We start from the raw sequence: 12,204 nt of genomic DNA, 5'->3' as shown, positions 1-12,204 counted from the left end.
AATGAATCTGACTCAGGGTTCTCATGAGAACCCTAGGCACAGTAAGTTCTCTGTCATTTTGCTCAAGCATTTCTCATCAGGCTTGTGTTGATAGTATTAGTGCTCTGAGTTCTTGTTAAGGATTGTATGTGCAAGCGTGCACTGGTGCACCTTTGTAGGTTGTCACCTGAGCTCTCCTGAATTCTGCTTGTGTGATGTGCAGGCTATGGTTTAGATCAAGAATGTCTCATCAAAGCCTCGTGTTCACAGGTGGGGCTTGTAGAAGATGACTGTACACATCAGTGGAATCATGCACTAGTGAGTTCAACAGCTGCATGTGCTGTTGGAGGTGGGGACTGGCTGGAAGAGGTGGATCACCAGGGACAACAGTGAAGAGTATATTTCCCTCCCTGGCGCCTTTGTTCTCTCTCTCTGCTTCCTGGTCACCATGACATAATCAGCTTTTCGTCCATTATGTCTCTCTGCTATGCCATTTCTGCCTGGGAACCAGCCAATCAGGAACTGTAATATGCTAAAATAAACCTCTCTTCCTTTAGGTTGTAGGTGTCAAGTACGTGTTTCAGCAATGAAGAAGGAAGCTAAGACAGCATGTTCTGGTTATTTCCCCAATGGTCTTAACCTCAAGGACTCCCACTCAGATTTGATGCTTGTTGCATTTGGGTTTATGATTGAGGAGAGATTAAGTTTGGCAGCTATAATTATTGTGGGCTGAATTAGTCAGAATTCTATTGCCCATTGCAAAACCCAAGTATAAATGAGCTGTCTTACAAAAACAGCCATGGCCACCTACACCACAAGCCCCATGTTCTGCAAAGATCAGAAGTGTTAATTGGGGAAAATTTCCAAAGTAAGAATCATAGAGCATACACAATCCCTACAGCTCACCTTCCCTCACTTAAATAGGGAGAGTTTCTCTTAGTTGCTCAGTCAAAAAATGCACACCACAGCCCATTGCAAGTGTTGATAAATTCTGCTAAGTAGATTTTGTGAAAGTACAGACATATGAAAAACAATAATAAAAATGTTTGTGATGCTTTTGAATCTTGAAAACAACATGATACTTGGTTGGTTTTTTTTTAAACCATGAATCTTTTATTTATTCATTAATTCATTCAATGAATATTTAGTAAGCACCCACGGGGTTCCAGCACCATGCTTACAGAATCATATATCACTGTAACTGCTATTTAATTGGTCTGGGCTGTTTTTGTAATCCTCACTTTCTCAGGGAATTTAAATCTTTCCCAAGTCTGGGAAGATGGTTTTCACATCATCTCTGAGAAGTAAGATGATCTAGTGGGTTGCTCTGTCCAGTGCCAAAATACTAGGATTCATGGGTTAGAACTGGCCCAAGTAGAGCTCCCTTCCCTAGACTCCTGAGCACTCATGGCTGAACATTATCTATCTATGGGGCATTTTCTGTCCAGTGTGGAGTTCCTTGTGACACCCAACAGGTAGATGTCTGCTCGGGTGCATCGGGAGTGGAAGACCACTAACTTTGAGGAGTCCAAACATCTTGAAGACAGGGTGTTTTGCCAGCTCAGATAGAGATGGGTGTTTCAGGGCAGGGAAAACAAAGAAGCTTCCAGGGGGACAATCAGATAAAAGTTAATTATTCAGCCAAACTGTCACTGTGCCCTGCCTCTCAGACTTGCTACTTAAAACAAACATCTGGGCTCAGCAAAACTCTACGCCTTTGTAGTTTCTCAATTAACTTGGGGGTTTAAGTCAGTTCAGGGCTTTACTCCATTCTGGTGGAAACTCTTGGCCCCCAACAAAGATACTCTCTGCCTCTCCCATCTTCATCTTCTCTCTAACAGAGTTTGCTGGCCTGGACTCAGAAATCCTAGATTGCTATGATAAAATAGCTGTAATTTTACTTAACAAAAAAAATTATATAAGGAAGTTAAAAATTAAAATCTGCTTTAGCTCTCTAGTGATTCCAGACAGGAAATTTGTTGCTTGTACCTGAAGCATCAAGCAAATGAACTGGATTTTTCCCTCAAAAGACTCTATAATGTACAGCCTTGGAAAATAACATTCCAAGGAAATAGGAGAGTGAGGGGGTATGGAGGGGCTGTGTGCATTTGGGGGATTGTAATATTATGACTATTTTTCCTTAGTGTTTGGAGAAACTGGGTGGAACTGTGTTTAGCTTTTTAAAAATCTCCCTAATCTCCTCAGCTGTTGCTATTAATGCCAGCACTCATGAAAATGAGGGAACCTGACATCATTTCAATTAGAATGATGCCAAACTAAATATTTGCACTAAAACATATTCTTGTACAGATCATAAATCCACTTCCTGATCAACAGAAGATGGTACAAAAGAAACAAGAACTTTGAAGAATAATTCACTTTAAATAGTGAAGTTCCTCATGGGTGTTCTAAATTTCAATGTTTGCAAAGATGCTCACCTTTCATATTTAATTTTTGCTACAGTGTTTTTCCAATATACTAAATGCATCTGTTTTCTTTAAGTTGCATTGAGTGCCAAGTTACGTGATTATTGCATTGATTACCATTTAACTATGAAACCCCAATAGAGCCACTGCTTGGTAGAAAATCTTTGAGACAGTTCAGTCCACAATGAACAGTGAATCTCTGCAAGGTACTAAGGATTTGAGAGAAGCAACAGTGTAGAATAGACCTGGGCTTTATGACTTTTATTCAATTAATCATCCAGCAGTAAATTCATTAGTTTGGTTAATAAAATTAAGGAAGATAAAGATTCCAAATTATTTCTAACTCATCTTGCTTAGTACAATTTCATTAAGTTAATGATTTGTAAGTAATAAGGTTTTATGAGCCAATCATATATCATCTGACATAAAAAAATCATGGGAAATCTAAATTACAGTTCAATATTAGAAAATGTTTTCAAAGGGTATATATACTACTGGAAAGGAAACATCCCCAAATAAGTCATTCAAGGAAAAATCATAAATAAAAAAATCAAAGCCAAAATATCTAGGCAAAAAATTCCTAAACAATATAATTTCAGGTTAAAGGACGGGAACATTTTTCTGAATGATTCTGGAAAATTAAATGCAATATTGGTTTCTCTGTATAGAAGAGTCATTTAAAGAAAACTGTTAGTATATTTTAATTGTTTGAGAATAATAATCATTCATAAACATAGTTATTAGCTAAAATTATCTTAAGTTTAGAAAACAAACACGCAGGCATGCCGTGAAGAGACACAGAATGTTGGAGCTCGGTGGGCAGAGGGTGCGTATGCCTGGTGTCTCTTTGTCCTCTGATTTTGAAAACATTCCTACCAATATAGGCGGGAAAGTGTAACTCCCAACTTGCTGCACTAAGTTCTGAAGGAAGTTAAGAGCAGGAAAGTTTCTTGAGAGCTAAAGCTCCTGAAAGACAAGACGGGACCTGAAAGTGCGTTGCCAGTGAGGCCCTTTGTCAGGGGTAATTTAATATTGGTCCACTAGGGAAGCGGGTCACATAGCAAGGGTACTTGGAAAGAACAAAGGCACTTTTGAGAAAGGATGGGTCCAGATGCTCTCATCACCCACCTGGGCAACTGGTGCCTAGCTAAACATTTACTGGACCAGGTGATATTAATTATAGCATAATTCCAGGTTACTGCTTATGCCATAGCGGGGGCATGTAGGCCTGGTCATTGTACCTTTATCTTGAGGCCCAGCCTTCTTCAGATGCACCTCCAGCCACAATTTTGAGGTCTTTTATTTATTTTTTTTTCTGCTAACTTCTTTGACAGCCTAGTCCCTCTCTGACTGTATATTAATTTTTTTCTAATTTAGCTGCCTAGAATACTACTAGATTGAGGCCACTCAATGATCCCATTCATCAATAATCTGCCTAACTCCTAAATATAATGACATCAGAGGTTTGTGCTGCAATATATGAATTCAGAGGAACCTGATTCAGTCCATGACAGCCCCACACTCTTATTCAAAGTAACTGCAACCACTGAACCGTTTTACAATCCCACAGTGTACCAGGGTCCCGGTTTCACCACAGGCTCTCCTTCTGTTCACTTCCGGTGTTTTGATAGTGGCCATCCATCCTCAAGGGTGGGAGATGTCACCATGCCACCTCTTGTGGGGTCAGGGAAATGTGGGTTAAGTGGTCCCTGTGTATGTTGGTCCCTTCTTTTTGTGGCTAGGAGTGCTGTCTCAGGATGCCAGGCCATGCAGATGTGAGGCAGAGAACAAAAAAAAAAGACAGATGTTTCAGAGAAGGAGGAACCAAACTGACCATGAAGGGGTCTATTTTTAGTTAGCCTAGATTACAGTTCCCTCCTGAGGTGGGATCTACTAAGAATAAGCATTTAAAAGAAGCAGAGCTTCCAACTGCCTGTTGTCATTTGCAGCCTCAGCAGTGGCTGCCTCAGGGTTTCCTACCTTCCTGTGGCCTTGTGGGGCTTAAGCAAGCTTCAGAGAAAGTTCACTTCAGGTGCCTGAACAGCAAGCAAACCTGCAGAAAAGGCATACAATTGCATGGGGAGAAGAAACCTTAATCTTGTTACTTTAATCTCACTACCTGGGGCTTTAATTCAGGCAACCATAACTGTGCAATGTAAGGTCAATTGAACTCAGTGGGGCCTCTCTGACAAGGCCTACACATTCTAGGAAGTTTTCTTGAGCTTCTGTGCAACATAGTTCCAAACAAAGAACACTGAAAACTGAAAGGCCCCACAAGCTTTCTTTCAAATGTTTATAAGTTTTTAGCTTAGGATATTTTCCAACCCTTGTACTTTACACAAGTAGGAACCAGCAGGGCTTTACCTCCATTTATTTGTTCATTAAATATATACAAATACCATGTGTAGAAACAAGGCACTGTGTTAATTGCTCTACACAGGCAAAAACAAAACAAAACAAATCAAAAAATAAAAACAAATAACATTATCAAGAAGCTGGTAGAGAATGAGGGACAATAATAATAATTCATGTGTGCAATAAAAATAATACAAGACAGAAAAACTATTCACGAAGGATACTAAGCACAATGGAAAATAAAAGATCAGTTTCAGTCAGGACTGTCCGTATTTGAGTTAGATCTGTTTGAGATCTGTGGAGAAGAAAGGACGGTCATACAAGGCTGAGGAATCAAACATCAACGCAGTTATCAGTGCCAAGGGAAGGAAAATACAGTTCTTGGACAAGGAACGACAACTGATAGAAATGAAGGTGGGAAAGTTGGCTGGGATCTGGTCTTGGAGCTTCCTGGATGTCTAAGGAGTGAATTATTTCATGCCATTGTTGCTTTAAAACTTAGAAACGTGTCACTGTGTACTTACTATTTTTATATAGATTTATACAAATATATATATAACCTACCAAGCCAACTTTCCCTTGAGGTTCCAACTCAAGACATGAAAATACATGTATATTTTAAGGTAAGGAAAAAATGAACTTGTAAATTGTGGCTGTCATCCTAAAATAGTTGGTGGAGAGTTTGGGCAGTAAATGAAAACATAAGATATGCATATGAACAGAGAGGTGGAGAGGGAGTTTCTTGCAGCTATATTTATGCAGAACCACCTCTATTCAAGGGGCTGGCATTGAGAAAAGAGGCTAGGGCAGAAGGAATTTCAAATATGCTTGGCCTTTATGATCTATAAATAGAAGACATGATACACACACACACACACACACACATGCAGACACACACACACACACACATATATATGCATGTATTCTACTTACAAACACCCTTTATTGTGTTTGGCTACCTGTGATAGAACTGAGTCTTGGGTAACTCAGAATCACACAGCTCCAGCTGGAGAAAGTTTTTCCCTGGCAACATTATTATAGAGCATGGTTGATTTTTACAATATTGATACCCAACACTGCCCTCCACTATCCCAGGGCAGTCTTTCATGGCTCACCCGAAAACTGTGATACAAAACACACTATTATTTTACAAAAAGAACAACACGTGTGCGTGCACACATATGGAAGGTGACACCACAAACTCCTATATCCCTCTCGTATAGATTCAGTGGCTGCCAAGACTGTTTCACCTCTGCCTTACTCTTTCATTCTTCTTCATCCTGAGACATCATAAAACACATTTTAGGCTTTGTTATTTTCTTCCTACTACTTTAGTGTGTGTGTTTTATGTGAAATAATATTTCTTAAACAACTTTCATGACATGGACACGTGTCCTCTTTCGAATCACTTAATACCAGTCTCAAATCAAAGTGCCCCGCTGTACTTTTGTTCCAGTGGTTTGTTGGATAAAGTTCTAAAGAAGAAGTCCCCATTACATTTAGTGGCTCAGTCCCTTATGCAGACTTAATTTGGAGCTGCCTTCCTCTCTGCCTGCCCTTTGCTGTGTGTGCCCTTGGTTTGTTGGTTAAATGGTGTCTTAGTCACATTTTTGTTGCTGTGACAAAATACCCAACACCCACAACTTGAAGGAGGAGAGGTTTATGTTGGCTGTTTTCAGTCCATGGTCTACTGGCTCCAAGGCAGAAACAGCATAATGGAAGGGTCTGGTAGAGCAGAGCTGGTCTGGCGGAGGAATACTGCTCACTTCATGGTAACCAGAAAGCACAGAGAGGAGAGAGGAGTTGGGGAGGGAGATTTACCCTCCCTTTATGCACCCCGTAACCCACCTCTTCTAACCATACCCCACCTTCTAATGGTACATTCAGCTATGATAAAATTAGCACCTCTATGATCCAATCACATTCCAAGAGGCTTTGGGGGTATGTTCCCCATCTAAACCATAACAAATGGTGGCAGTTTTCTTATAGCCGTGTTTGCCTCTGTTTTCCGGTGGCATTCTTTAATTGTCCTTATAATAGACAGCTAAGTTAGATTGAAATTAATAGGCAATCTGAGAGAGATTGGGGCCTTGAGGGAGCCAGTGCAGAAAGCAAGACATACCAAGATGGTGGCTTGAGGTAAATCTGAAGAGAGCTAGGCTTCAAGAAGGAGACACAATAGCCCAGCCTGCAAGTCTGTCTAGAGATAAATAGAAATTTGAGAATATACTGAAATTAGCCCCACCTAGTCCAGTGAGATCAGATAGACATCAGATGCATAGGTGGGTGACCCCATACTTGCATCCATTTCCAATAATGTCTTTATTCTTTCTATGATTAGAAGTTATAGATAAAATTAATGATGAATGCTATTTGCCATATACCTTTACTATATGCCTCACTTTCCTGTTGGACCAATTTTAGCTAAGCAGCTATATTTGCGATCCTATAGGTTGATTGTCCTTTAACTCACAAACTGCAGTTCTTGTTCTGCTCCAGTGAAGACTCATTGTGGGTGCCTTGGACAGTGTGCCTTCCATCCTTCGCTTAGAGGGTAACCACATTGTGGTTTTGCCATATAAAATACCCCTGACAAAGATCCTTATCAGCCACTTGGAAATCCAGGAGCTATTCTTATTATTTCCAATAAAACTCTCTTAACCCCCTTCTTTGGTTCCCAACTTCACTCTTCGATGTTGTGAGACCACAAATTCAGCATATCTGACATCTAACGGTTTGGGAGTTATTTCGCCCATCATAGTCCTCTATATCCTCATGTGTATTTTTGAAATGGATAGTTTAATGTCCTATATATTAATGTTTTCCATGAGCATGGACAAATAAACTAAAGGAGTCTGGTGGGATGAACACAAGCTATTTTTCTTGAAACAGGTAGAACTGAGTTCTGTTGCAATGGTACCATTTTCTTGGCATGGAAATAATACATGTTATTTAATCTTTGAAGTTAGTTCCATTAGTTTTATTAAGTACACCAATAACTTCGTGGGTTGTCATGAAGATTAAACAAAGAAAACCTGTAAGGACTTAATTCAATGCCATGCACATATAACAAGCTTGACAGGTCTGACAGCTATATATAAAGTTATCTGAGTTGACTCCCAGCTCCGGTCTGTGGTCTGAATATCCTAAAGGACTGGTCTGCTTGATAAAGTTATCAAGACTTTTGGTTTATTTCCCAGATTTCAAAAGATAGGTGTCTTACTAATTATGAAAGCAGCAGCTGGCTATCTTTTAGAGAACTCTAAAGTATATCAGTAGTAATTTAAAATAAACATAATTTAAACATAATTCCACTAAATGAAGGAGCTATGCACATCAGTCTTGACAAGACAGTCTAGGTCAGAATAACTAACAGTGTCTATTTCCACGGGAAGAAAAGGATTTATGAGTTAGGTTATATCTTTCAGCTTACTTCCTAAGGGAAGGCTGGAAGGAACCCATAATCAGTCCTCACTGGAGCAGAACAAGGACTGCAGTGTCTGTAGAAAGGGCTCAGTCCATTGAGAAGTGTGATCCTCAGAATCCAGCCCTACGGGTTTGCTGCAACCTCTTCAAGTGGTCTCTGCTGGTACTTCTGCTACATTGGCTCCTCCTGGCTCAGGTCTTGCTAACATGATGCTTCACAGCTAAAAGCCAACCACATCATTTCTCCCATTTTACCCTGAAGGTATGAAGGAGGCCACCAGGATTACATAAATGCATAAATTTTTCTGCTGCTCTATTGGTGTGATAATATTATTCAGTTTGTCACAAACTTCTCAAATAGTAACATAGTTTTTGGTGATGCATCAGAAACTGAGGTGGTGGTTCTCATAGGATAGAACAGGGGCTTTCTGCATCAGAATTACCTGGGACACTAGTATTGCAACATGTATTTACAGGCCTGCCTTAGCCTAAGTAAATGGAAATCTCTGGAATGTGGATCCAAGGATATGCATTTTAACATGTACACTACAGGCTGAGAATGCATGAGATAATCTGAGAGAAAATCTCCAGACTTTGTGAATTTGTGCCAGAGCTACATGGTTATGAAATGAAAGTGCTGGTATTTTAATCCAGGATTACTTTATTTTAAGCCTGCATTGACTCTGATAGACTACATTTCTAATCACCAATAGTAGTCAAATAACTTTCACTTACCAATTCTATCAGCTCATGAACTGACAATTTTCAATGCCTTAAGGCGCTGTGTGATATCTCTTTCCCCTTCCTTTCAGGAAGAGAGATTTGTCAGAGTGGGATTTAGGCCACACTTTCTCTGGAATCACCAGTTCTGCCTTAGTTTATTCTCCAACCACCGGACTCCCTTCCTTCCCACACTCCAGACTTCCAGTGCCCTTCCTTAGTGAGTGACTTTCCAATACTGGGCTCTAACAGGTCAAAATAAAAACTAAAAATGTAATGCAGAACCCTAATACCACTTTACAGAATATTTTAAAAGGTTATTTGTATTCCCTCCCAACAACTATTTCACATCTATATTGAAAGTATCGACCATGATTCTGATCATAATTCTGCCTCTAATTTAAGGACAGCATATGCAAAAACTATGATTTAATCCTCTTCAGAAATTTAGTAAGAGAAAGAAGTGAAAAGATTTGAAATAAATAAATAGAGACTCATTTTCAAACACTGAACACTCATTCTGAAAATTAAGTTTTGTCATTTTTACCAAAGGCAAACTATGTTATGGTTAATGTCATTAACGTTCTTGTAGTCTACATGGTTTAATGTACGTAAAGTTCATTTGCAACCCAGTTAGGAGAGGGAGGTGTTTGGTTTAAGATTCCTGGAGCTTCTAATTGAGTCTTAGAGCAGGATGTCTTTCCATGTAGGATTTTATCTCAGGTACTAAATGAATAACACAGGTGTGCAAATACCATAACTACAGTCAGAGCAGGCTGTAATATGGAGCAGGCATTTTCTTCTCATAATTGGCTGTAAAGTACCTGGAGCTGGTCTGAAGCCTATGTGACTCACAGGATCATGTCAGATGGCACCTTAGCCTCGTATAGCTTCTGTGCCAACAGCTGCCATGGAAATCTAAGTATTGATCTGTGAAGCTGCAGGTGTCCTAGTGAGATAACACTGTGGCTGAGGACAGTGGGGCTCCAATCCACATTCCATCCCCAGAGCTACTCCTCCCTTAACTGTCTCAGTAGCTTCCTAATAAGACTGTGACCAAACTTCGGTTAGTTCCGCTCCTTCTGCAAGTATATCTGATCCTCCTTTGTACAAGTCTTGCCGGTGTCAGCTGATATCACTGGATGCCACATGAGTTCCTCTACCCTATTCTTACCCATGCATGTGTAATTAATAAATACCGATGGACCTGATTGCTTGTGGTCCTTGCCACGTGCTTGACCTCGTTGACACATGCTCAGCATGGCCCATCCCAGTTTCCTGCTATCTGTTCAAGTCCTGTTTCTGTGACTTCCTTTTGCCTTGTGTCCTGTTTCCTTGTAGAAGACTGGGGCTTGAGGCCAGGGGCCCAATACACAGGTGTCCACTTGTTTTGATCAAAATATTCTTGTGCCAGAATAATGGTGGCAAACCTATGGCATGTGTGCTCCAGGGGGCTGTTTGTATAACTGAAAGCTCTAAAAGTTTCCCATCACTGCTCCAGAATATATATGCGTCTAGAACCCTAAGATGCCAGGCTTTGGGAATCTGTGGAGTAGAACAAAGGGACCTGCAGCAGGACTCCCTACTTGCTTAGAACATCCTCAACCTCCAGGAATTCTGAAGATCTGAGGTTCAAAACCTTACCATAGTAAAAAGCAATTGCCACAAGATCGAAATTATGGTCAAGGTGTTTAACTTAGTTTTTTCATATCTCTATTCTTAAAATTGCAGATTATATTTCCTTTTAAAAAATATTCCTTTGGGAATTATGTTTTGTTTTTGTAGATATTCTAGCTTTTTATTTTTTAAATGAGGAAATGAAGAATTAAATAATTAGAGATGTTCCTCAACTTATAAGGCTATGCCCTGATAAGCTCATTATAAATTAAAACTATCAAAATGTGAAAATGTATTTAATGCAATCTACCCAACCTCACAGCTTAACCTAACCTTCCTTAAACAGGCTCAGAACACTTCCACTAGCCTATAGTTGGGTAAAATCAACTAACGTGAATCCTATTTTATAACAACACATTGAACATAAAGCCTATTTTATAACAAAGTATGTGTCTTGTGTCATTTAATATGTATTTATGTAAATATCTTATGTAAGTTATTGAATACTGAACTGAAAGTTAAAAACACAATGGCCGTATGGGTATGTTTTCACACCACTGTAAAGTTGAAAAATCTTAACTAGGGGACCATCTGTATTCCTAAATAAGGAAGATGGAATTCCACTTCGTCCTAGTTAGTTCCACATGGACTCTTCTTCCTCAACTGTGGATCCTCTTGGCAGGCAGCATCTCCATTTCCCTCTGTCCCTGTTGAGTGTAAATGATTATACAGCCAGCCTCTTATCAGGGAGTGTGCATCCATGGAGATCGGAGGAGATGCTGGTTAAACAGATTTGATAAGATTCTTGCTGAAGGACAGCCAGATGGTCAGATATCAAAGCATGTGTGTGTGTACATGCGTGTGTGTGTGCATGTGTAAGGGGTTCTATCAGGATGAAGGGTGACTACTTGTCTCTAAACTAACAGCAGGATTTTGGGTACAGTTGAGTGACTGACTTCCTTTGGGTGGGAGCAGAGGTCAGACATCTTGGGAAGAGGGTTTAGGTGACCTACTTAAATGCTCGGGGAGTCCATCAAGAGGACATACTCTGTGTGTGTGTGTGTGTGTGTGTGTGTGTGTGTGTTCGTGCCACACAATGCATGAACAGGGATCCCAGGCTACCAACACTGCCACCGACCACAGGCACAGAAGGCTACCTGTGGGCAATGGCTAGTGGGCTCTGAAAACTGGGCGGCAGTGGGGGGAATGTTGAGCAATTACCTGACCCCTGCATTCCAGACTGCAGGTATCTGTAGTGGTAAAACCCCACTCTCTTTAAATAAATAAATAAATAATTAATTGTAAAAGACCCTTTCTGCCCCAGAGCAAATAAAGCTTACACGGGTCAGCAGGCAACGCCGCAAAAGCATCCCTACGCACAGGCCGCCGGAGGCGGAGCGAAGCGGGACGCTGGGGGAGTGGGGTGGCGAAGAGCCCTCTAGTCTCGCGAGAGAATCGCTCGGTGCTGGTTTCTCTTCACCTCCCTCGAGTCTAGGTCTTCGACTTCCGGCTTGCGATTTCCGGACAGCGGCGTCTCCGAGGTAACGGTGATGGCGGCCTTGGAGAGTGAGCGCCTTTTCTCCCTGGAGTTGCTTGTGGACTGGGTGCGTCTGGAGGCCGGGCCGTCGTCCCCAGGCGCCCCGCGCCCCGCCGTGTCCTTCTGCCTGCTGGACTTCCCCCC

General features: G+C 40.8%; 1 protein-coding gene across 1 annotated transcript in view; it reads left to right on the top strand.

Annotated features, from left to right (window-relative positions):
• The first annotated feature begins 11,941 nt into the window (after positions 1-11,941).
• The window catches only part of Map10 (microtubule associated protein 10), a 2,959-nt gene continuing 2,696 nt past the window's right edge, over positions 11,942-12,204 (top strand). Inside the window, exon 1 of the mRNA XM_010622006.2 lies at positions 11,942-12,203. Within this exon, the coding sequence (XP_010620308.1) occupies positions 12,074-12,203 (130 nt within the window). The 5' untranslated portion in view covers positions 11,942-12,073. The remainder of the gene's footprint in view (position 12,204) is intronic.

The sequence above is a fragment of the Fukomys damarensis genome, unplaced genomic scaffold, assembly GCF_012274545.1.
Source record: "Fukomys damarensis isolate Sample0158 unplaced genomic scaffold, DMR_v1.0_HiC HiC_scaffold_10, whole genome shotgun sequence".
NCBI lineage: Eukaryota > Metazoa > Chordata > Mammalia > Rodentia > Bathyergidae > Fukomys > Fukomys damarensis.
Note: the sequence above shows the minus strand (reverse complement) of the source record. Positions and strands in the feature narration are given on the sequence as shown.